This window comes from Saccopteryx bilineata, chromosome 2 (assembly GCF_036850765.1).
Source record: "Saccopteryx bilineata isolate mSacBil1 chromosome 2, mSacBil1_pri_phased_curated, whole genome shotgun sequence".
Classification (NCBI taxonomy): Eukaryota; Metazoa; Chordata; class Mammalia; order Chiroptera; family Emballonuridae; genus Saccopteryx; species Saccopteryx bilineata.
This window is the reverse complement of record NC_089491.1, coordinates 120,354,327-120,379,717: the sequence shown is the minus strand read 5'-3', so window position 1 is coordinate 120,379,717 and position 25,391 is coordinate 120,354,327. Positions and strand designations below refer to the sequence as shown.

The 25,391-nt window shown below is 39.7% G+C and overlaps 1 protein-coding gene across 4 annotated transcripts in view; it reads right to left on the bottom strand.

Annotated features, from left to right (window-relative positions):
* The window catches only part of UBE2N (ubiquitin conjugating enzyme E2 N), a 49,970-nt gene that overhangs the window by 12,999 nt on the left and 11,580 nt on the right, over positions 1-25,391 (bottom strand). For 2 of the 4 annotated variants that reach the window (XM_066257753.1, XM_066257756.1), the window contains exon 3: positions 8,437-9,286. The exons of 1 other annotated variant lie outside the window; for it this stretch is intronic. In XM_066257753.1, the coding sequence (XP_066113850.1) occupies positions 8,587-9,108 (522 nt within the window). In that variant the 5' untranslated portion in view covers positions 9,109-9,286 and the 3' untranslated portion in view covers positions 8,437-8,586. Of the gene's footprint in view, positions 1-8,436; positions 9,287-25,391 lie in introns of those variants that run through there. One more of the 4 variants, XM_066257755.1, reaches the window with a different exon arrangement.

Genomic DNA, 25,391 nt, shown 5'->3' with positions numbered 1-25,391 from the left:
TCTGTCTCTGTAAAAAATAAAAATAAAAAAAAACCGCCTGACCTGTGGTGGCGCAGTGGATAAAGCCTCGATCTGGAAATGCTGAGGTTGCTGGTTCAAAACCCTGGGGTTGCCCGGTCAAGGCACATATGGGAGTTGAAGCTTCCTGCTCCTCCCCCCTTCTCTCTCTCTCTCTCCTCTAAAATGAATAAATAAATAAAAATAATTAAAAATAAAAAAAAACCCAACCAATTATTAAAATAAATAAAATAAACCGAATTCCTTAATTTCCTTGATTACCATCCCCCAATTCTTCTGCCCCACTAAACACATCGGCTATCTTGTAGTCTGTCTCCCCCCCCCCCCCCCACTACTTCATAAATTCCTGTCAGGGACTCTATGCAATTATCAAGCACTATTGCCAGATATGCAGAAAATCAACAGAAGCTCAAGTAACAATAAAAACTAACAGTGCCAATGCAGACTTTACATGTATCATTAACTCATTTAATCCTCATACCCATTTTACAAGTGAGGAAGAGTGATCACTTAAGAATACAACCAAAGCTAGCAAATGGCAGAGCCAAGATGGAAATCCAGGCTTACTGGGCTCTATTCAGCCTGCCCTCAGAGCTTGTTTTCTTAATCTCAATGGTATATAGAAAGATAGCGCCCCCCTCCTTTTTTCTTTTGGGCCTGAAATTAAAGAAGTATATAGTAAATCCCCAAGTTACAAACAATTTAAGTACAACTCATATTTATGAACGGAGCACCATAAGGGCTAGTACTGGTTATCAACTGCAGTTGAACAACACTGAAAATGATATCACAGAGTTACTCCCACACGAAGAACTAATCAATGAAGACATCATGGCACTAAAGCAGCAAATGATATAGCATTTAGGGAAGGAAAGAGGGACCTAGAAATTCCAGAATTGAAGTTTTCAACAAAAGGCGTTATAACGTTGCTGCTTTTTGTCTCATTGAGACAGGAACAGTAAAGTTAAAAGGACCAAGATCCTGGCACAGAAAGTTCACCAAAGTTTACCATTCAGTTACCGAAGGCCTGAGATGCTACAGGGCCATTATGATGAGAAAAAGAAAAGCTCTGTACAAACCTCCCTTGATGTCTACTACAAGAAACTGACTCCAGCAGCAGAATCAAACTCTGACTCTCTACCACCAGTCCCATCCTCTCCGGCAAGTTCATCATCTTCTGCATCATCCAAGATGGTTTAAGATTGTACAGGGGGGTCCTCGGGTTATGACACAGTTCTGTTCCTATGACAGCGACATAACCCGAATTTTGGTGAACGTCGAAACATACCCTAGCCTAACACAAAGGGAACACTTGTGCTTTTTTTTTTTTTAACACTTGTGCTTTTAACAGTCCAAAATGGCGTAGGTAAGCGTCCTGGAGGATGCCAACTCCCTCATTCATATGGTGTTACCAGGTATTCTTCCACCATGCACAACAAAACGTAATCCGTAAGTACAATGTTAATGATGTAAGCCAAAACACTCACTTCTCAATTTTTTTAAGTTCTTATGGGAGTGAACATCATAAACTCAAAACATGGTACAGGTATATCGAGTAACCCAAGGACCCCCTGTACCTAAAAATGTTTAAGTGTTTGTAAGACCAGGGGCCACCGCCATCGTAGCCAATCACATGCAGGTTCTTCTTGGATTCAAGCAGACAGTAAAGAAACAGTGGAGCCAAAAAATGGTGGCCCATTCCTTAATTAAAGTCTCGCACCGGCTCTGACCGGTTGGCTCAGTGGTAGAGCGTCGGCCCAGCATGTGGAAGTCCCATGTTCAATTCCCGGCCAGGGCACACAGGAGAAGCGCCCATCTGCTTCTCCACCCCTCCCCTCTCCTTCCTTTCTATCTCTCTCTTCCCCTCCCGCATGGTTCCATTGGAGCAAAGTTGGCCCCGGTGCTGAGGATGGCTCCGTGGCCTATGCCTCAGGCGCTAGAATGGCTCCAATTGCAGCGGAGCAATGCCCCAGAGGGGCCGAGCATTGCCTCCTGGTGGACATGCCGGGTGGATTCCAGTTGGGTGCATGCAGGAGTCTGTCTGTATAACTCTCCCCCACTTCTCACTTTGGAAAAATACAAAAAAAAAGCCTGACAAAACAAAAAACAAAACAGAAAAAATAAAGTCTCGCAATGGCCCACGAGCAAACACACAGGGAAAACACTTCCATTTTCATTCATTCACTGCACCCAAAGTCCTGACACATTCTCAGGTTCCACAACCAGGAGAATCTTCTCCAGTTTCTCCTGGAATCAAAGGCCTCACTAGTCTCAGAGGAGCTCGCAAAGCCCCTCACCTCTGGATCTCCATCTGCACACCTCTCTCTCTGCACAAACTGGCTTCTTCCTCAGCACTCTGCATTCTAACTCACTCTGCAAACATGGCTTCTTTCTCAGCACTCTTCTTTCTCTCTTTTCAAAACTTTCTGGCATGAAAACCTCTCCTCCAACAAACATTAGCAAAACAATGGCCCTTCCCAAGCAGGAAGGTAATTTGCAATTTCACAGACCACATATACCTGGTGCTGCCCAGCCCCCAATGCAAACTATAAGTGAGCAAACATGAAAAATCATATTTTACAAACTTATTTGACCAACAGTGTTTTTACACACAGAAAGGTAAAAATAAATACTATGTTAAGACAAACATCTAAGTTGCATTTAATAGGTAAATATACCTGTTCCAACTTACATACAAATTCGACTTAAGAACAAACCTATAGAACCTATCTTGTTCATATCCAGGGGACTGCCTGTACAGTCTTATTATGGTAAGTGAAATAGGAAAAAAAATCTGCTGTATTTGATTAAAAATTGGTATATACCATTTTACCTGGAATTATCTACTACATGGTAAGCCATTTTGCCTACTTTTGATACTAAATGAAACCACTATTAATAAACAAATGTTCATTCACTTATTTTACACATGGCATTGTGGTATCAAGTAACTCAAAGGAAGAGCTGAACGAGTGCCTTAACCCCAGGAATTTATTTCATTGTGAATATAAAGCGTACATAAGTCACTGTTTGAAAGATATATTTCAGATTGGGTATGTCAAGGTCTTAGAGAAGGTACAAGAGTATGCATTACTATATAAAAACAACTAGATTCAGGGCATATTATGTTCTTGTTTATTTGTAAAGATATTTTGTTTTCTGGAAAGTTAAGAACTTTACACCTCCATCTTTTTTCCTGTGTTTTTTAAAAATTTCTAAATATTGGCATCCCAGTTAAAGACAGTGTCAACTACTCCTATTTTATAATATACTCATGCACTCATAAAATTCTTGGTGGTTAAGAATGTTTTTTGAATACCCAGCACAGTAATTAATATACTCATGGAAGCTAAGCGTCTTCATTTCCTCTTGGTTTCTGAGTTGATAATGATATAACACTTCATAGCCAGGACTTTCTTTTCCTCCAGCTCAAAAAATAAAAATAAGCCTTTAGTGGTTTGAATAATGCAACTATCTTACTGTCTTAATGAATTCTGTGTCTTAGGAATAATGTCTTAAAACAATGAATGGAGGACCTAACTTAGTAACACTTAAAGATCACTGTTGGCCCTGGCCCGTTGGCTCAGTGGTAGAGCGTCGGCCTGGCGTGCAGAAGTCCCGGGTTCGATTCCCGGCCAGGGCACACAGGAGAAGCGCCCATCTGCTTCTCCACCCCTCCCCCTCTCCTTCCTCTCTGTCTCTCTCTTCCCCTCCCGCAGCCCAGGCTCCATTGGAGCAAAAATGGCCTGGGCGCTGGGGATGGCTCCTTAGCCTCTACCCCAGGTGCTAGAGTGGCTCTGGTCGCGGCAGAGCCAAGCCCCGGAGAGGCAGAGCGTTGCCCCCTGGTGGGCGTGCCGGGTGAATCCCGGTTGGGCGCATGCGGGAGTCAGTCTGTCTCTCCCGGTTTCTAGCTTCAGAAAAATACAAAAAAAAAAAAAAAAAAAAAAAAAAAAGATCACTGTTATGCCAAGGTCCTTAGGCACTGTTAACAAACCCACTAAAAAGCATTAAAAACAAAACAAACGAACAAAAACACTGGCATATGTTAGATTCGGGGAAGTACAGTGGTCCTTCATCTATTGTGGGAGTTAGGTTCCAGAATCACCTGCAATAGGCAAAAATCCACGAAGGAGCGACCTTATATTTATTTTATTTATATATTTTTAAGGCTTTATAATCCCTCCCCACACTCTTATAAACCTTTTCCACACTGTTATTAACCTTTCCCACACTTATTTTACCGCAAAAATAGTTTAAATAATATATAAAAATACCTGTATACTGCAAAATCCCATGATATAGTGAAAAATCTGATACAAAATTAGATATACACAATTTTAAAATCCACCATATAGTGAAACCACAAAAAATGAACCATGATATGTTGAGGGACGACTGTATATAATAATAGTAGGTAGGGGAAGAAAGGTCTTTCGCATTCATCTAAATGAAAATTAGGATGCCTGTTTCTGTATGATGTACAGTAAAATTATGAGCTTTGCATTAGCAAAAACTAGTGAACCTGTACTTTATAAAAATCAGCTTTTAAATTAGAAATTGTTTAAATTTGAGTTTCTTGGTTGAGATTTTAACTGGTTATTTGAGGTTGATAATTCATTTTAAGGCCCTATGTGTAATTTAATCAGCTGTCTATAAATTTATCTACTATTAAGCAATAGTAACAATTCCCCCATTTGCTCATATCTGTCACCCCACCCCCCAGTATAATGTTGGAGTTGAGAACTTAAGAAGAATGCAAGAATGTAAAGTAACTTGTAGAAAATAGAAAAACTTACCTACTATCACAGAGAAAGACTGTCTGGCAGCTTAAGGCAAAATGAGGTTCAAAGTGAGCATTCATCATGTTTCTTTTGGCTGTCCAGTAACTAGAACATCCTTGTTTGGGAATGACAACCCTCTCTCTCCAAACTTTATGGATTTCCACCTTCCCTACTACAAGCTTTAGTTTTATTTCTTCTCTTGCAGCTGAGCATGTGAGACCTAGGCTCAAAAATTGTGCATCAGAAGCAAAACTACTAAAGGGGTTCCATTCAGAAGAGAATAGCAGTAGTTACCTTAGACAGCAATGAAAAGAGGTTCTGGTGGAGCATCCGGTACTCAGCATCAGCAAGCACACTGCAGAGCTTGTTACACACAATTCCAGCAGTCAAGTCTCATGATTTGATTTCTGAGTCTTATTCCTGGCTGCCTCTTTCTTTGGTGCTCCTTAAGATTGTATGAGGTATCAATAATTGAATATTATTTCTACTTACAAAGTTGGCTTTCATTGCTTGCTAAAAATACAAAGTCTAAATTAGGGAAGAAAGTGAAGAAATAGTAAGAGCTAATAGAGTGTGTGTGTGAGGAGGTTAAGAAGCGAAAATATCTCTTTGGGATTAAATAGTATCACAGGAGGAGAGCACTAAAGCCAGATAACCTCTTTAGCAAAGAACTTCTACCCAGTATAAGAGCCTTTACAGAGGGAGCTAATTTCACATTAGAGGGCTAACTTCAAGTAGGCAGCCTGTTGTACCTACTAGGAAAAAAGTCAGAGCTAGGACATCTAAATTTGATCCCAATTCTAAATGCACCAACCATTACGCAACCACACCAATTATTTACTTCGCCAGCCCTCTATAATTTAGTTCCTTGAACATTTCATTACTGGAATGAGTAATACTCTTTCTTTTTTTAAGTGAGAGACAGACAGACAGACAGGCAGGCAAGAACAAACAGGCAGGGAGAGGGATGAGAAGCATCAATTCATAGTTGCAGCACCTTAGCTGTTCATTGCTTGCTTTTTCTTATGTGCCTTGATCAGGGGGCTCCAGCTGAGCTAGTGACCTTTGGGCTCAACTGGAGACCTCAGGGTTTTGAACCTGGGTCCTCAGCATCCTAGGCCAACACTCTATCCACTGCGCCACTGTCTGGCCAGGGTTTTTTGTAAGTCTTTAACCTTGTAATTACTGTTCAATATTTTGTCCTCCTTGTTGAGGGGAGAAATATTAGACTACATCCCCAGCATCCATGCCAATGGACAATATCTAAGGAAGAAATTTTTTGCTAATGTTACCTGCTTTTCCCTCCAGTTTTTTTGTTTTCTACCTGATTACAGAAAAGAAATATAAAATCAATTTTAAATTATCCATACTTTGGCCCTGGACAGGTGCTCAGTTGGGTCGAGTGTTGTCCAGATACATCAAGGATGTGAGTTCGATACTCAGGGCACATACAAGAATCAATTAATGAATGCATAAATAGGTGGAACAACAAATCACTGTTCTTCTCTCTCCCCTCCTTCCTCCTCTCTAAAATCAATACATTAAAAAAAAATTAGCCATAATCCTAATAACCAAAACCTGGTTAACAGTATGTTTATATTTTGTTCTGATAAAGACAAAGCCCCTAAAAAGTTTAATAAGCTTACATATTTTTCATTTACTTTGTCACTACACTGTTTTCCTGGTTCTTTATAAGTAAATGAATTAACATGTTTTGCAAACCATGTGGATAAACAGGCATTTTTCCTAGCCTATATGCCACAAGAATTGACTATACTTCTATAATGAGCCTGTACTATTTAGTCCTTTCCTTGATCACTAGCTATTTCAAGTTTAAGTCCAAATGCTGGAAGACTCCACTTACAGGAAAGGCTTAGGCTTATAGTAACAGACAAGACAAATGGAAGTAGAGCAATTGAAATTTTCGATGAAGCAAATAAAAACAAGTTATAGTTGTTCCACATTTGCAATCCAATTGTGCTAATAACATAATTTTGTCCAAAATCTTCTGCATACTGAGATAAAATGGGACATAATTAGATATCAGGGGTTCTGTCTCCTCCAAAATAAGCTTTCTTTAACAAGTTGGCCATGCTGGACAGCTCTGAGAGAGGACCATTCACAGCACAGTCTGCAAAAATCACACTCCATGAAGTTGTGCAGTGCAAGATCCTAAATATTTTGGGATTAAAAAATAAAACTTCAGTCTAGCAACTATAAAAATCAACTTTATTATTGTCTTAACTCATGGAAAAATTGATTATACATGATTATTCTTTTTTATTATTTATTTATTGATTTCAGCAAATGAGGAAGGGAGAGAGAGAGATAGGAACATCAAGCTGTTCCTATATGTGCCCTGACCAGGGATCGAACCAGCAACCCCTGCACTTTGGGACGACGCTCTAACCAACTGCGCTATCCAGCCAGGACAATATATGATAATTCTAATAAATTCGAAACATATTTACTCCAAACATCCCCTTATCCTACTTATTGGTGATAAATGGGCATTCACTGTGCTTTAAAAGTTTATGTCCCACTTCACAGGGGTATGTCTAATGTTACCTATTTTGTGGGAGTAATACATAAATGAATACAGTCTTTCCACACTGAAAAGGCATAAATTCTTTTTAGATTTATGATGCAGAATTTTTGTAAAACCACATATTAAATATGGCTCACTGTTATGTAAGAACCTATTTTCTGCACTCTAAGCCTCTCAACAACCTTAGAGATAGATTAGTTTATTAAGCAGATAAAGAAACAATGAGGTCAAGTGAGGATGTCCAAGCTAGTGTTTGGCTAAGCTAGAAGTACAGAGATCTTGGCCCCCAATTCTGTGCTACTCTCACATATCCATCCACATACCCCAAAATCTTTTGCTCTTGAGAACTGGAAGACCTAGACCATTTAAACCATAAAAGGTTATTTTGCTCACAAAGCAGCATTTCTACCATTTTGAAAGCCACCTGTTAGTTAAAAGGTAAGAAACTTACTAAACACTACTGAACTCTGCTGGAAAGTATAGGAGCGCACCTTCAGTAAAAGACATCCCTTACACACTCCGCCACTCTACTGTCTTGTCTCCCCAACTACTGTATACTAATTCCTACAGGTCAAGGCCCAGGTCCAAGGTTTGCAGCCCCAATCTTGAGTACTACAGAGTATCTCACATTCTACACCAGTTGAACAAACAGATATACCTTCCATAACTTCCAAAAATGCTAGGCCCAAGGAGCCTGATGGTGGCTGTAAACTGCAGGAGTATACACTGAAGAAAAGAACTTTTAAAAATTCCAAACCCAGTCTTCTCAAATTATTTCATACTTTTGCTCAAAAGCCTTGGCCCTATAGATTCTACACTTAAAGGAGCAAAAAAACTAAGCACCAGAGAGATCAGGCTTTTAAGTTTCTTTTGCCCATTAGAAGCTCTGATGATCTAACAGTCATTTCCCTCTATTTTAATAATGATCACTTGCTCAGTACTGACTAGTCAGTATATTAAAAATATAATCCTTTACCTCAAGGTTTTTTAGAAGAATTTAAAACAAAATTATTCAAGAAACCAAAATTAACACAAAATTAGAAATTTTAATATTTTACAGAATATGGATTTGCTTTGAAAGTTAAATAATCTTAAGAGATCCAGCTGGAGTATATAGCTCATTAGATTTTTTTATTCTTCTGTAATTTCAGATGATTATTTATTGGGTTGGGGAATAAGTTCGTAGCATTTTTACCGAAGACTTTTATTTAAACAAAAAACAATAATTATATCAATAAGTTAATCAATTATATATTTGCCGTTGCTGTTTACAACCTCTTCCCACCTCTCGACCAATTTGTTGATGCCGTTCCGCCAAAAATTGCCTGGTCTGGTGTCAAAGAAGTTGTTGGGCCAGTTTTTAAGGACCTCTTTGTTATCGAAGGTAACGCCCTTCATATGGTTTGACAAGGAGCGGAAAAGATGGTAATCTGTCGGTGTAAGGTCCGGAGAATACGGCGGATGCTGAAGGACCTCCCATTCGAGCTCTTGGAGTGCAGCTTTGACGACTTGTGCAACATGGGGCCTGGCGTTGTCGTGAAGGAGTATGGTTTGACCATGTCGATCAGGTCTTTTCAGTCGAATAGCCTCATTCACGCGGTGTAGCTGGGCAATGTAGAGCTCCTTGTTGACCGTGGCACCGTGGCATTCTTTTCGAGCATTTCCCAGTTCTTCATCGAATTCAGAAGGCCTTCCGCTGCGGCACGTGTCGATGTCAAAGTCGCCATTTTTGAAAAGTCGCCATTTTTGAAAAGTCACCATTTTTGAACTTTGCAAACCATTTCCGTGCTGTAGACTCGCCTATGACACCTTCTCCATACATGTCGCAAATGTCCCGGTCTGCTTCGGCAGCTTTTTGACCTCGATGAAAAGCAAAGAAGAGCAGGTGTCGAAAATGTTGATTTTTGCCTCCTGGGTATTCCATTTCTAAGCCTCAAAACTAATAAAAATTAAATAACTCAAAAATACAATTAACATAGTTTTGTAGAGCAGAAAGAGTTTTATCGAATGAATACTTACCCTTTGCCAAACAGCAAACAAATCGTAAAATAAAAGAAAATATAAAAACGCTACAAACTTATTCCCCAACCCAATATTTTGTCCTCTGCCACTAAGCCAGAGGAAGAAATGACCCAGACTACTCAGATTTTAGTACAGGTATATCTCAGATATACTGTGGGTTCAGTACCAAACTGCAGCAATAAAGTGTCACAAAAAAGCAAATTGTAATCTTTTTACTGGGAGGGTCTTGCCTTCAATTTATAAAAAAACACCTTTGTTCTGTAAGTGTAATAACACAAAGCACAGTAAGACAAGGTGTGTCGTACAACTTAAACACAAATATATACACTGCAGCAGATGTGTTATATGACAGAATTCTGTTCACAATAATACTGAGTCAAATTCATTCACTTCATGTGAATAGCCAGAGTCCCTGAAACAATGCAACAATACATTTAAAAAATTAAAAAATATGAATGCTGGACTTTGGGCTTGCTAGCAATGTGAGCTAATAAGATACTATGTAAAACTGTACCTGAACAAAAAGTAACAGGTTACAAAATCATGAAATAACTGATTTAAATGGTTCAAGTAAACATAGGTTTCTTTGAGGAAAAGAATTAAGTAACTAGGACAAAGAGGTGAAGACATTTTTTCATGAGTAACCTTTTGTTGAATTTGTAACATGTGCAAGTACTACTTACCCAAGAAATTAACAAAAAACTGTTTTAAACAAAATCACCTAAGTAAACTGAATAATCAATTTGAGTAAGCCTGTTTTGAAAGTGACAGTGCCTTATCATCAAGGCAATTTTAAACTCAGAACAAAGATAAAAAAATACTATTTAGAGTTGTAGAGAAAACTGAACATAAGCATGGCTGGTTGGGACTACAAGCTGGCCTAACCTTTAACAATTCCATGTCTTGAAATTTAATCTAAGGAAAAACTGAGTATGTGCTCAAAAGTACACCTCCAGAAATAATGAATGCTTACATCAAAAGCTTATGGGGAAAAGATGATATAAATGTAATGGGTAACACTATAGAAAAATATCCCTTCTATACAAAGTGAAAACACACTCCAAACAGTATAATCTTTTAATTAGTGTTGTGCTGTGGTAACAGAAATTTTCTAAATCTTAACTGAGATAATGGTTTTACAGCTGTACACATTTGTCAAAACTCAAACTGTACACATTTAAAATAGGTATATTTAATCTATGGAAGTTGGTTTAAAAGGGGAAAATGTGTGTGATGTGCACCTTGAGCTTACTGTGGGTAGGCACTGGGTCTCAAATTTGGGGAGGCAGGGATCTTTATTCACCTGAGTACTTGTTGAGATTTGAGGGTAGGAACTATACTGTTTGACAGCCATTTGAAATTTGAGCAAAAGAACAATGCAGGAGGAAAGAAATGGGAAAAAAGAGGAAAAAATACCAAGAGCCAATGAGGTTAGCTATGGCCATTTGTTGCTAAACTAAATCTTCAATAAAAATCATTTAACTTAGAAAATGTTTGCAATTAGTGGTTTCTTTTGCGCAAACTGTTGAAAGTGCTGGGCTGCGTGTCTGGGTGAACAGCATTTACGTATAATCCTAGAACCACAGACAAAAGGAAACCTCAAGAAAGGTCCAAACTTTGGGCAGGACACTAGCCTTTCAGAGGCTAATGAACTGGAGAGCTAGAAAAATTTAGTTAGAACTCCAAGGTGAAGGATTCACATGTGGATTAATCCTTACTAGTGACTCGAATGTTCACATATGTATGGCAGAACATAGGTCTCTCTTTCACACCTCACAGCTAGAATTTGTAATCCTAAACATCCAGCACTGCTTTCACCCCCCTCAAATTATTGACTGATTGATTTTTGGAGAGAGAGGAAGAAAGAGAGAGAAAAACACTGATTTGTTGTTCCATTTACTTATGCATTCACTGGTTGATGCTTGCATGTGCCCTGACCGAAGATCGAACCCACAACCTTGGCCTATTGGGAGGATACTCTACCCAGCTGAGCTATCCGGTCAGGGGCAGCAGTGCTTTTTACACCTATGTATTCATGTTCAGTGAATGGGCAATAGTTTTAACTAAAAAAGATGTATGAGAGCTAAAAGTAGAAAACATTTCTTTAATTTGTTCTTATAGTAGGAAGTGTCATTAGAGCTGATGCAAAGGGAGTTACCAAGGATAGGGGAAAGGATAAACTCTTGGCACCATTTGCCTCGATCCCTTGGCATTTTCTCTCTAATCCTTTCTTTTCTAACATCCTAGCTCCATGATGGTGAATCTATGACACACGTGTCAGCACTGACACGCGTAGCCATTTTCGATGACACGCAGCCGCATACCAGAGAAGTATGGGGCCGATGCCGAGAAGGACGTTTCATCCTCAGCTCCTGCAAGGCCAGGTGCAGTAGCCGAGGATAAAACATTTGCTGTAGTGTAGACACTCTGTGCCAGAGGTCTGTAGGCCAAAAAAACAGAACTCCAGCACAGAGCATCCAGTTCTGGGACTTCCAGTTAGGCCATCAGAGGATCTTTGACCTCACTTCCGGCCAGCGGAGCAGGGAGCAGCAGAATGCCACGGGGACACATCTCTGGGGGCCCTGTGATCGCCATTACCAGCAACCACATAACCACAGCAACCATCATCCAATCTACTGTCTGGGGTGTTGTGGATTTCTGAATGATCATCATTACTGAGGTAAGTGAGGGGGAGGCTGGGAAAGGCGAGGGCCTGTGCTATGGGCACCGTTTCCCACCATTAGAAATAGCGGCAGCCATCTTAATTTACATAAGATGCAACTTGTAGAATTTCAAGACAGCATCTGGGCTCAGGTGTTTGTTGACTTGAGGTCAAAGCTTGAGAATCTGGAAAGGTGCCTCTTGGAGAATCAAGAGGAGTGCCACTACAAACAGGAAATTTGGAGTGTCTGGAACCAATTACCAGACACTTTTAGCACCCTGAAAAATATAGCAATGGCTTTACTCACAATTTTTCCCTCTACGTACTTTTTTGTGAGACCTTATTCTCAGCGTTAAATAATATCAAAACCAACAAAAGAAATACTGACAGATGAAGTTAGTAGCGCTTGCTTGGGCTTGAAGTGTACAAAATACTAACCTTCAATTGAAGACTTAGCCAATGAAATTCAGCAACAAAAAAGTCACTAATAGGCAGGTTAGTTAAAGAATTCCCCCTCCCCTCACTTATCTTAGTTCACAGCACCCACACAAGTTAAATAATATCAAGACCAACAAAAGAAACTGACTGACAGATGAACAAAGCAGTCACTAAGCAGGTAAGTTAAATAATTAGTTTTTGGTTTATTAAATACAGTTATATATTACAATTATACATTTTTGTTATTTAAACTATAAATATCGCGAAATTATGGTTTTTTTTCTTGAAGTGACACACCACCCGAGTTATGCTCGGTTTTTTTGGCAAATTTTGACACACCAAGCTCAAAAGATTGCCCATCACTGTCTTAGCTTGAAGGCATGCAGTTATGCTTGAGATTTGAGGGATGGCCCAATAAAGTGGAGAAAAGATTTAAACAAAGGCATTTCTTTACCGTGTAAATTAAAAAGGGGAGGGGGACTGAGCCTGATCGGTGGTGGTGCAGTGGATAGCACATCAACCAGGGACACTGAGGTTCCAGGTTTGAAACCCTGAGGTTGCCAGCTTGAGTGAGAGTTCACCCAGCTTGAGTGTAAGGTCAACAGTTTGAGTGCAGGGTCATAAATATGATTCCTTGGTCGCTGGCTTGGCAGGGGTACCCTGGCCAAGGCTTGTATGAGAAGCAATCAATGAACAACTGGAGAGCAGCAATTATGAGGTGATGCTTCTCATCTCTTCCTCTCTCTTAAAACAAACAAAAAACTAACAGTCAAGCAAGGGATGTGAGTGGGGGATGAAAATCCTTCCCTTAAGGTTAATCAAAACAGAAACAAATTGATAAAAAACCATATACATTTTCTAATTCTGCAAGACTCAAGTCAAGCCAAGTACTGCCACATCTCAAGGGCTGGGCCAGGTGGTCAGGCAGCTTTCTCTCTGTAAAAGCTCTACACTGGAAAATTTACATCTGTACCAGATGTAAAATACTGTAATTTTTTCTCACTTATCCTTCTTACTTTGTGATTCTGGGTGTGAGGCTCTGAAAACCACATTTCTGCTTTGCCACGGACCCCTGTTAAACTCCACAGATGTGGGGGTGGGGGGTGGAGATGGGGGTTGCTAAAAGGAAGCTGCAAGAGAGGACTTGCCTCTTTTGGGCTTCTTAGGCCCCTGAGGTGCCTATGAGAATCATCCAACACCCTTGTAACACATTCATCCAAACTACAATTTATCTCATACTGACAGCCAGCTTAATCATCACCCTACTCCCTAGAGCAGGGGTCCCCAAACTACGGCCCACAGGTGCATGCAGCCCCCTGAGGCCATTTATCCGGCCCCCACCGCACTTCCGGAAGGGGCACCTCTTTCATTGGTGGTCAGTGAGAGAAGCATAGTTCCCATTGAACTACTGGTCAGTTTGTTGATTTAAATTTACTTGTTCTTTATTTTAAATATTGTATTTGTTCCCATTTTGTTTTTTTACTTTAAAATAAGATATGTGCAGTGTGCATAGGGATTTGTTCATGGCTTTTTTTATAGTCCGGCCCTCCAATGGTCTGAGGGACGGAGAACTGGCGTCCTGTGTAAAAAGTTTGGGGACCCCTGCCCTAGAGGACCAGACTCTCTTTGGATCTGGATCCCAGCTGGGGCTACTTCTCCCAAGTTTCTAAATTTTAATAACTTCAATCTTTTCTCCTTGTTTTCTCCTCTGACTTAGAATTGGTAGTTGCTTTATATACTGTATTTTTTCGCTCCATAAGATGCACCTGACCATAAGACAGACACATCTAGGGTTTTAAGGAGAAAAATAAGGAAAAAAATATTCTGAACCAAATGGTGTGTTAAAATATTTAATAAAATATAACACAATAATAGTTCAACAATGTAAACTCAACAGCAATATTAACAACCATTAGCACTGTTATTAACAAATGAGAAGAGACTTTGACATTCAAATACTCTTCTCGTTGTCTTGGAACCTGCAGCAGCTAAAAAAAAAACCAAACATTCGCTCCATAAGACGCATGGGCATTTCCCCCTCCACTTTGGGGAAAAAAGGTGAGTCTTATGGAGTAAAATATCCGGTAGTTACCAACTCCAAAACACCTAATAGTTATCTTTTCTCCCTTTCTGTCACCTAAGTAACAATTGTATGTATGTGACAGTTCCCACATGTTCACAGAATTGCCAGAGCAGGAACTGGCCCAGCGGCCTGCAAACCTCCTAGTACTATCCCAGTACTACTCCACCCCTCTTGCCCTCCACTCACAAAAGGATACAAAGGACAGCTGGGAAGGAGAGGGGCAATTAGGTCAGTTAAAGAAACACTGAGCCTAGAGGGTAATCATGCAAGTGCCTCAGGTCCCCAGATGTCTGGGAGTCCTTCCATGGGCAGAAGCAACAACGCCTAGATACAACAACTAAAAAATAATCAAATTCCTGATTCAAAAGTTGGTTTACTGCTATGAACATGAGTCAAGATGAATCCTGTACCAAGATCCCTTATCCATTTTTCAAAGCAGCACACCCCACCCAGCTAGACGCTCTTCAGAGAATTTGATAAGTATGGTCAAATAAGCCATGCCCAAGTGTGAATGACCCAAACAGAATTTCATAATCTGGGAAGATTTTTGAGATTCCCAAACACCACACAACCAACTTCTCCACAACCATGCTTCTCTTGTTCCCCTGATAAAAGATTTAGGGCCCAGCCATTGTATATACAGCTTAGCCAATGCTTTAAGGTAACACCTTCACATATTTGATAATCATAGGAATCTAAAGAAAACAGGTAAGGAGCAAAAATCAAGATTTAGGAAGGGAATAAACTCTGGGATCTTCCTGCCAAAGGATATAAATATACTCTCTCAATCTTTCTCAGTTCCACTATAAAGCTTTTTCTTTCTGTTTTTTTAAATGTTTATTTTATTGATTTTAGAGAGAGAGGAAGAGAGAGAAGGAGGCAAGAACCTCTATCTGTTCCTGTATGTGCCCTGACCAGGGATCAAAATGGCAGTCTAACCAACTGAGCTGAGCAATTCCACCAGGGCATAAAGCTTTTTCAATTGAGATGTGATTAACAGTATAATTCTTATCTAAGCAAAAAGAGCAACACTTCTGTTGTTCGCAATTAATCACATTTTTTCAAGACACTTCTATTTTCCAACAGAAGTTACATACTTAACTCTATGATATAAAAGAAAGAATAAACAGCTACTTTTTTATAATTATAAAGCAAATCTCCAGACTTGGAATGCAAACTTTGGGGCTTTAAAAAAAGAAACAATCTTCTTTTTTCTTAAATGAGTATTGGTATTTCTACATTATCCCCTTGGTCTTGCTCTAACCATACATTTGCTCTCTTCTTACTAAAGTCAAATACCTCAATGAAATCATTATCTGACTACATATGCAGCTAATAGTAAAATGAAGTGGCTGACATATATATACCAAGCAGAAAGAATTAACTTCAGTTATTTTTTTCCAGTCTGCCATAAATAGGGGGAACTGTCTACAATCAGTATAAGGACCACAGTAAACATTCAACATCCTAACACTGGTAATGTTTAAAAGATTAACATACACCAGTCATAACTTATATACATAAATATATATATAATCATAACTGGCCTGATGATCCAACTCAATAAAGTATTATGAAGTGTGTGCGTGCAATTTCTCAGAATATTAAAATTGCTGTAACTAATTATTCATTAAGAGGAAGTGCTAGTTTTTTACTTTCTTCATTGATAGTAAGCCTAAATATGTGCATTTTTTAAACACACCTCTGGGACATAGAAAGCTAAAGCCTGCTCAGACTAGGACTGGGTTCTTGGCTAGCAGGGTCCTGCAGCAACCTAAAACAGGAAAACCTGCTAGGGCAATCCCTACAATGACGGGGGATGACAATGGAGTTCTCCAACAACCCCCTTTTATATAACCCTGTTATGAATAATCAACCTAAAGTTACATTTTAAGTGCTTGAAAACAAAACACTTATGTGTATGATGTCCGTGAACCATGAACTGGAATCAAACCAGCCACTTCTGTCCTTTGGGGTGATGTTCAACCAACTGGGCTATCCAGCCAGGGCATACAGAGGCTTTTAAAAAGGTATATATGATGCACCTGACTGGTGGTGGTACAGTGGATAAAGCACCAACCTGGGACACTGAGGACCCAGGTTTGAAACCCTGAAGTCGCTGGCTTGAGCATGGGATCACTGCCTTCAGCGCAGGATCCTAGACATAATCCCATGGTCACTGGCTTGAGCAAGGGGTCACCTGCTTGGCTGGAGCCCTCTGGTCAAGGCACATATGAGAAGCAGTCAATGAACTATTAAAGTGCCGCAACTGTGAGTTGATGCTTATCTCTCTCCCTTCCTGTCTCTCTCTCGTTACAAAAAAAAAAAAAAAAAGTATATATGATGCTCAAAACTTTGACCCAGGAAGTGTCAGTTTATTTTTCTGATGGTTACAGAGAACAAATTAAAATATTTTTCATCAGCTTTAAAAAAAGAATCATGCGACTTGCAGCAACCAAGATAAACCTGGAGGAAATTATGCTAAGCAAAATAAACCAGACATAGAAAGACAAATATACAGAATCTCGCTTATGTGTAAAATCTTCAAAAAAAACAAAAATAGTCAAACTCTCAGTAACAGAGAATGGCAGTTACCACAGGCTGGGAAACAGGGGAAAGAAGATATTGATTAAAGGGAACAAACTTTCAGTTATAATATGAGTAAAGCTCTGGAGACCTAAGGTATAGCAATAATGACTATACTTAATGCAGTGGTTCTCAAACTTTTTGAAGTCGGGGCGCATTTAAAATCCTACAAATAATTGTAGGCGCACTAATACAACTTTCTCAGAAATATAATAATTAAGTCAAAGATTAAAGAAAAAAAATATGAAGTCCAAGCGTGCTTTTATGGTAATTAAATAAATACAACAAAAGTGAATTTATTCTGACATTAAAAAACATTTTTATGTTACATCTTTTTGAGTTATGTTTTTGAGAATTCGTAAAAAAGAGGGGTTAAAAAATTTTTAAAAACTACAAAAATGTTATCTTTATATAGATACATTCTTAGTAAGATTTAGTAAATTCGGCAGGTCCCGGCACAAATGTGTTAAGTTTTTGATTCTTGTGTTTATGAGAAACATGAGCCTGATGTGTCTGTCCTAGTGATTTCTTCAATGTTTGGGCATATATTTGAAAGGCAAACTCTCATTTCCTCGTCAATACATTGAAGAATTCCTCTCTTTTTACTCTTAATTGTGTTGACGGTAGAAAATCCTAATTTACATAAATAGGATGTTGAAAATTGTAGTAAAACGTTCAACGCTTTTTTAGATATTGCCACATATTCTTCTTTTATAGAAATCCAAAAGGCTTCAAGAGACAATTCCTTATGTTTATTCATCAATTCAAAACCCCTACCATACATATCATCTTAACTTTACACCAAACAAAGGATAGAAGAAACTTGCCTCCAGTCTTTTCGGGGAACATGGGGGGTAGTGTAAACAATCCAGCCCCACAGTTCAACAGCCTTTTGCAACCTAATCAGGAAAGTGAGGTGGGGGGTTGGGCAGACTGTCAGCTTACAGCCAATTCAACACACCTCTGTCCTCCCAAAATCTAAACTCCAAAAACGCTGTTGGGTTTTTTGGTCCCCAACATGCACACATTTCTCTGGAATACCATAGGGCACACCTGGAAATCTTCTAGGGCGCACCAGTGTGCCCTTGCGCACACTTTGAGAACCACTAACTTAATGTATTATAAATAGCTTAGTTGGTTAGAGCGTTGTCCCAACACGCCAAGGTTGCAGGTTCAATCCCTGATTGGGGCACATACAAAAATCAACCAATGAATGCAAATAAGTAGAACAAATTGATATTTCTCTTTATTCCTCCCTCCTCTCTTTAAAAAAAAAAAAATATATATATATACACACACACACACACACATATATATGAGAGACAATGTTTGTATACTTGAAATTTACTATAAGAATAGATCTCAAGTTGTTCTGGTAAAAAAAGGTAATTATAGGAAATGATTAATATGTTAGTTTGTGGTGATAATTTCACAACATATATAGGTATATCAAAACATCACCTGTACACATTAAATATGTACAATTTTTGCCATTAAAAAGTAAAAAAAAAATTTACTGCAGTTAATGACTCAACAAGACCAACATTTGTTCCCCAAAGTGCCTTAACAGGATCCTAGAAAATAAAGCAAGTGACTTAAATTTTGTCCCCAATTTTCTTTTCATGGAATCTGTAGAATATAATATTTCTAGTTCTTAAACCATAGTTTACTTAGTATCAGAGCTACAAACAAGATGACGACAATCAAGGTTCTCCCAGAAAAGCATAGGAAACAAATCCAACCAACACGGAGTATTCAACAGTACATTCCCCTGCAAACACAGCATAACTCAGGAATTAGAAAACACATTCTCCTTTAACTGGTAAATAGTATCCATATCAAAAGCTATAAATAAAGAGGGGAGAGACAAAGAAGGAGCTGTCAATGAAATTAAGATGGAAAGATCAGGTTGTGAAAAGGCTTCATACACTAGGTTAATGAGTTTGAACTCAATTATACATTGTGGAGAGCCACATGATGACATCTCTGTTTTCAGAATAACGTGGCAGTGTGAAAAATTTGCGGGGGAGAGGTTGGAGAAGGGAAGAAGAGGGAAAGAGGGAGGTGGAAGGGAGGGAGGGAAGGAGAGACAGACTGTGTAAGTGAGGATGAGGAGTTCTGAAATTATTAAGCCCACATACAAAGATAATTGGGAGAAGGGGAGATGATTTTAGTGAGAGAGGAAGGGAGAGAGACAGATAGGAACATCGATCTGTTTCTCTTTCTGCCCTGACTGGGTATCAAACTGACAACCTCGGCACTTCCAGAGGATGCTCTAAATAACTGAGTTATCCAGCCAGGGCCTAAACAGTGTTTTCCAACTGCTGGTCCAAAAAAAGAGTTAACCATCCTGATGTTGTATGAAGATTTATAGTCTAAAATCATTGGTCTGCAGAGCGGTGGTTGAAAAACACAGTTAGAAGCAGAGACATTTCTGAGGTTGAATCAATTGAGCTTAGTAACAACTCTATGTGGAAGAGAAGAGAGGAAGAGGAGAAAAAAGCAAGGAGGGGTAAATCTCAGGGTTTATGTTGATATAATAATAAACACTAGAAGTACCGAGGCACATGAGAGAGAAACCAAAATGAATACATTCCTTGAAAATAAAAATGATTTTAAAATGTCTGCAAGACATCTAAGTGGTTATAAAAATAGAGAACTGAAGAAACCTGAATCTCAGCGCTGGATTTTAGAATCAGTGATCAATATAAACTAAGCCAAAGTAAGGAAATACATGTGTTTGGGAGAATACAAGTGAAAAGGCCCAAGGTCTGATCCCTCAAGATAACATATACATACATACATACATACATACATACATATATACATTTATTGAAAGGCGGGGAGGCAGAAAGACTCCTGCATGCGCCCTGACTAGGATCCACCCAACATGCCGCAGGGGTCCCCAAACTTTTTACACAGGGGGCCAGTTCACTGTCCCTCAGACCATTGGAGGGCCACCACATACAGTGCTCCTCTCACTGACTACCAATGAAAGAGGTGCCCCTTCCAGAGTGCAGTGGGGGCTGGATAAATGGCCTCAGGGGGCCGCATTACGCGGGCCGTAGTTTGGGGACGCCTGCTCCTAAAGGATGATGCTTTGCCCATCTGAGGCTGCTGTTCTGTTGCTCAGCAACCAAGCTACTTCACTGCCTGAGGAGAAGCATGGAGCTCTTCTCAGTGCCCAAAACCACCTTGCTCAAATGGAGCATGGCTGTGGGGGGAGGAGGACAGAAAAGAGAGAAAGAGGAGGGGAAGGGATGGAAAAGCAGATAGTTGCTTCTCCTGTGTGCCCTGACAGGGAATCAAACCCAGGACTTCCACACACCAGGCTGATGCTCTACCACTGAGCTAACCAGCCAGAGCCAAAACGGACATTTAAACGCTTTAATACTATCACAGCAGATAGGAAACAGACCTTCTACTAGAAAGCTATATGCTTATTTCAGAATACTGCTATTACTCAGCATTTGCCCAATTTATTTTAAATTGCATAAGAGCCAGTTTAAAAGCCAAAAGGAAAAATCAGTTCCAGGATTGTATGAACATGGCTTCTCATTATTTCAAATTCCAGCCAAAGCACACATATAAACATCATTTTAAAAAAGAAATTAGAAAAAATTGAGGCCCAGAAAAGTGACTTAGCCAAGGTAACAAATTTTCTTAATCCTCAAGAATAAAAATCAATTTTATTCACCAGAATTGTCTCAAATTTCTCAGTGTCCAGCAAATTTAATCTTTAAATAAAGATTAACAACACTAGCAAGTTAGCTTAGTCAGTTAGAGCATCACCCCAAAACACCAAGGTTGCAGGTTTGATCCCCAGTCAGGGTACCTGTGGGAAGCAACCAATGAACAAACAAGTGGAACAACAAATGAATGCTTCTATCTCCCTTTCTCTCTGTCTCTCTAAAAAACAATAAATCAAGTAAAAAAAATAAAATAAAAATGTACTACCACTGATAAATTTCAAAAGGAGGGGGAGGGGATTCAGCATATTAAATGGAATACCTCTTATATAAAATGCTTTCTCAGAACCCTGTTCTAGTAAATCAGTCTTTAAAATTCCCACTTCTATATAATAAATGTAGTCTTCTCCTGGAAAAATAAAGGGGAGGCTCATAAGGCTGACAAATATTTTCTTTCTTTCTTTTTTTAATTTAAGTGAGAGGAGGGGTGACAGACAGATTTCCACACGCGCCCCGACCAGGAATCACCCAGCAACCCACATCTGGGCCAATGCTCTCTCTGCCCATCTAGGGCCATGCTTGCAATTAGACTGCTCACAAAAATTAGGGGATCAGGGAATGTGCAGATACTCCAGTACTTTTAGCCTTTTGTGTAGTGCATTTTCACCAATGAAAAAAAGGTTGGTTTTGCATCTCATTTGCATAATCTAACTTTCTTTGACTTGTCATTTGCTCTTCTGATGTTCTTGTTTAATAAATAAAAACATAAACCTGACCAGGTGATGGGTGCAGGGGATAGAGTGTCAGATTGGGACACGGAGGACCCAGGTTTGAAACCGAGTGTGCCAGCCTGGGCGCAGGATCATCTGGTTTGAGTAAGGCTCACCAGCTTGAGCGCAAGGTTGCTGGCTTGAGCAAGGGGTCACTCAATCTGCTGTAGCACCCAGTCAAAGCACATGAGAAAGTAATCAATGAACAACTAAGATGCCACAACAAAGAATTGATGCTTCTCATCTCTCCCTTCCTGTCTGTCTATCTCTATCTGTCCCCCTCTGTTACACACACATGCTTCTTTTTATCACTTCATATTCATTTTGAAATATCCCCTAATTTTTGTGAGCACTATATTTTTAGTGCCTAAGGCAGAGGCTCCACAGAGCCATTCTGAGCATCCAGGACCAATGCACTCAAATCAACCGAGCCATGGCTGTGGGAGGAAAAAAGAAAGAGACAGAGTGAGGGGCGTGGGTGGCTTCTCCTGTGTGCCCTTACCAGGAATAGAACCCAGGACATTCACACGCCAGGTTGGTGTTCTATCACTAAGCCAACCAAGCAGGGCCAAAAGATATTTTCTAAAGCAACGCAAGTTTCAAATGTGACTCATTTTAAGACCCAATACAGATATTCTACCTGCTGAAACTTCTGCTTTGGTTCACTCAGCACTGTCATTTCTTTCATTTCTTAATAGTATTAGAAACTTTTTCTTTGCTATAAAGATATTTTATATGTGATTAACATTCAAATCAGTAGACTTGAGTAAAGCAGATTATCCTCCATTATGTGGATGGACTCCATCTGTTTACCTGACGGCTTCCATGCTGGGGGCTGGCCCTACCCAGGCACAAACTCCAGAACCTTCTGTGTGTCTGGCAACCTTCAGGTACTTGACTCAGGAAAAGATTATACAAACAAACAGGAGTGAGCATAAAGCAAGTTTTATTCAGGTAGGCCAGGGCATGGGTGTCACTGTTAAAAAAGTGAAAAGTATGCATCAGAGTGGATGTGGGCCAACTAGAGAGTGAGTTGTGCCTGAAAACTTCAGCTAAAAATTTTTCAAAGGAATGAAGTGCGGACCCATACTACAATACTGATTACCTTTGAAAGCATGCTAAGTGAAAGAAGCTAGACACAAAAAGCCATATATAGTATATGATTGCCTTTATGTGAAATATCCAGAATATGCAAATCCATAGACAGAAAGATAGTAAGTGGATGCCAGAGGTTGAGGTTTGACAATTAACAGGTAAGAGCTGCTTTTTGGGGCTGATGAAAATGTTCTGTTTAGATAGTGGTGATGGTTGCACAACTTTAATATGTTAAAACCAGTGAATTGTAAAATTTTTTGGTATGTAAATTATTTCTCAAAAAAATTAATGAAATATTTCATATTCAGTAAAATTTAAGTATTTTATGTAGTGAAAATTAGAGTATCCAAAAAAGGTAAAGGGGAAATAATTATTTGTACTACTTGATTATTTTCAGTAAATAACATTATACAAACTGAATTTTTAGTAATGAATACATGAATTCATAAACTTCTGAAGAAAAACGTTTCAAGTTAAAAGATCACATTTGAAGTGTTGGTGGCCCAAGCAAAGGCATGTTGGCTCATATTTCAGTTTTAGCACTGCTCAAATTATCTTCCCAGAGTTTGATATGTTAACCTGGAATGACACTGTCCTCGCCTACTCCACTTTTCTACTTATCTTCCAAAATTTAACTCAAATCCTACCTCTCTAAAAATCTTTCCCTAAACCAGTGGTCGGCAAACCGCGGCTCACAAGCCACATGCAGCTCTTTGGCCCTTGAGTGTGGCTCTTCCACAAAATACCACATGCGGAGCGTCAGCCTGGTGTGCAGGAGTCCCAGGTTCGATTCCCGGCCAGGGCACACAGGAGAAGCGCCCATCTGCTTCTCCACCCCTCCCCCTCTCCTTCCTCTCTGTCTCTCCCTTTCCCTCCCACAGCCAAGGCTCCATTGGAGCAAAGTTGGCCAGGGCGCTGAGGATGGCTCTGTGGCCTCTGCCTCCGGTGCTAGAATGGTCCTGGCTGCAACAGAGCAACACCCCAGAAGGGCAGAGCATCGCCCCCGGTGGGCATGCCAGGTGGATCCTGGTTGGGCACATGTGAGAGTCTGTCTGACTGCCTCCCCATTTCCAACCTCAGAAAAATACAAAAAAAAAACCCCAAACAAACCACGTGCGGGCGCTACCTCTCTAAGGAATGTACCTACTTATATAGTTTAAGTTTAAAAAATTTGGTTCTCAAAAGAAATTTCAATCATTGTACTGTTGATATTTGGCTCTGTTGACTAATGAGTTTGCTGACCACTGCCCTAAACCAATCTTGAGGGTTCCCCCCACCCAGGCTGTCACATCTTCAGTGTTCTCACCACTGCCTTTGTTTTTTATATATATATGAGAAGGTACTGGCTTCATTATTTTACTTTTATCCCCCACATTCTACCCATCTTTGTGCACAAGCTAAGTCCATAGGAGGCCATTGTGCAAGGTGCACACTAAAATCATCTGGAGATCTTAAAACAAACCATAAAAAACCAAGTGGGGCCAGCAATTATTAAACAGATAATTCTGATACACAATCATGAAGTAATACTCAGAGTAAAAACAAGTGTTCATAGGCTCTCCCCTTCTCAGAAGCACACCTATGCCTTTTCCAACCCCCAGGTGAGTTACCTTTACCTTTTCATCTTCTAAACTCCAAGAGCCCCTTCTTTTGCCTCTGTAACTTGTTTTCTGAGCCCGTTTCTTTTATGACTCACTTATTCTACCTCTGTGACTCTCTAAGTAAACTTTCTCTTATAGTTTGAAAAATAAAAAATAAAAACGAAGTGTTCATAGAAAGTATCTCCTAGTTCCTACCATTCAATACATCAGCATCCCACACAATGACACTGGGAAAAGATTCTGATAAGAAATAGGCAACGTTTGGCCAAGTATTCACTGATCTCTAACCACAGTCAGCGGTGAAACTTGAATGGAGCTTGCAGCACTTGTGGTTTACCCCATATCTGACGGGCAACAATAAAGACAGGATGGACGCATTGCAGTAGCTAAAAAAATATATACACAAATGGGAATACCTCTTTTACATCTAAAGAAGCTTTAAACTTTTTTCTTCTTCTTCTTTTTCCAAGTGAGAGGAGTGGAGACAGAGAGACAGACTCCCACATGCACCCTGATTGGGATCCACCCTCACCCTGGCAACCCCCATCTGGGGCCCATGCTCTCAACCCAGCTATTTTTAACGCCCGAGGTGGAAGTTCATGGAGCCATCCTCAGTGCCCAGGAGGCCGATGTCCTCAAACCAAGAACCAGTGAAGAGAGAGAGAAGGAAACAGAGAGAAAGGGAAGGGGTAGAGGTGGAGAAGCAGATGGTCCCTTCTCTTGTGTGTCCTAACTGGGAATCAAACCGGGACATCCACATGCCAGGCTGATGCTCTACCACTGATCAAACTGGCCAGAGCCAAAGCTTCAAACTTTATAGCTGTAAATCATTGTGCCTCCAATTGTAAAAAAAAAAAGCCAAAGCAAGAATTACAATATGTGCAAGTATAGTGGGGGTTATACTGGAAAACACTTTTCCTTATTCTCTGCAAATGGTAAAGAGGAAATTAATACCTTCCCTGAGTAGAAAACACAAAATTCAACTTAACTTTAATTTACTTCTAGGCTTACTGAATGAAAAAATTTTGTTTAAAATGAACATTAAGAGCAGTATGGTCTGACACAGTGATACCTCAAATGCGTAAGTAAGAAACAGCA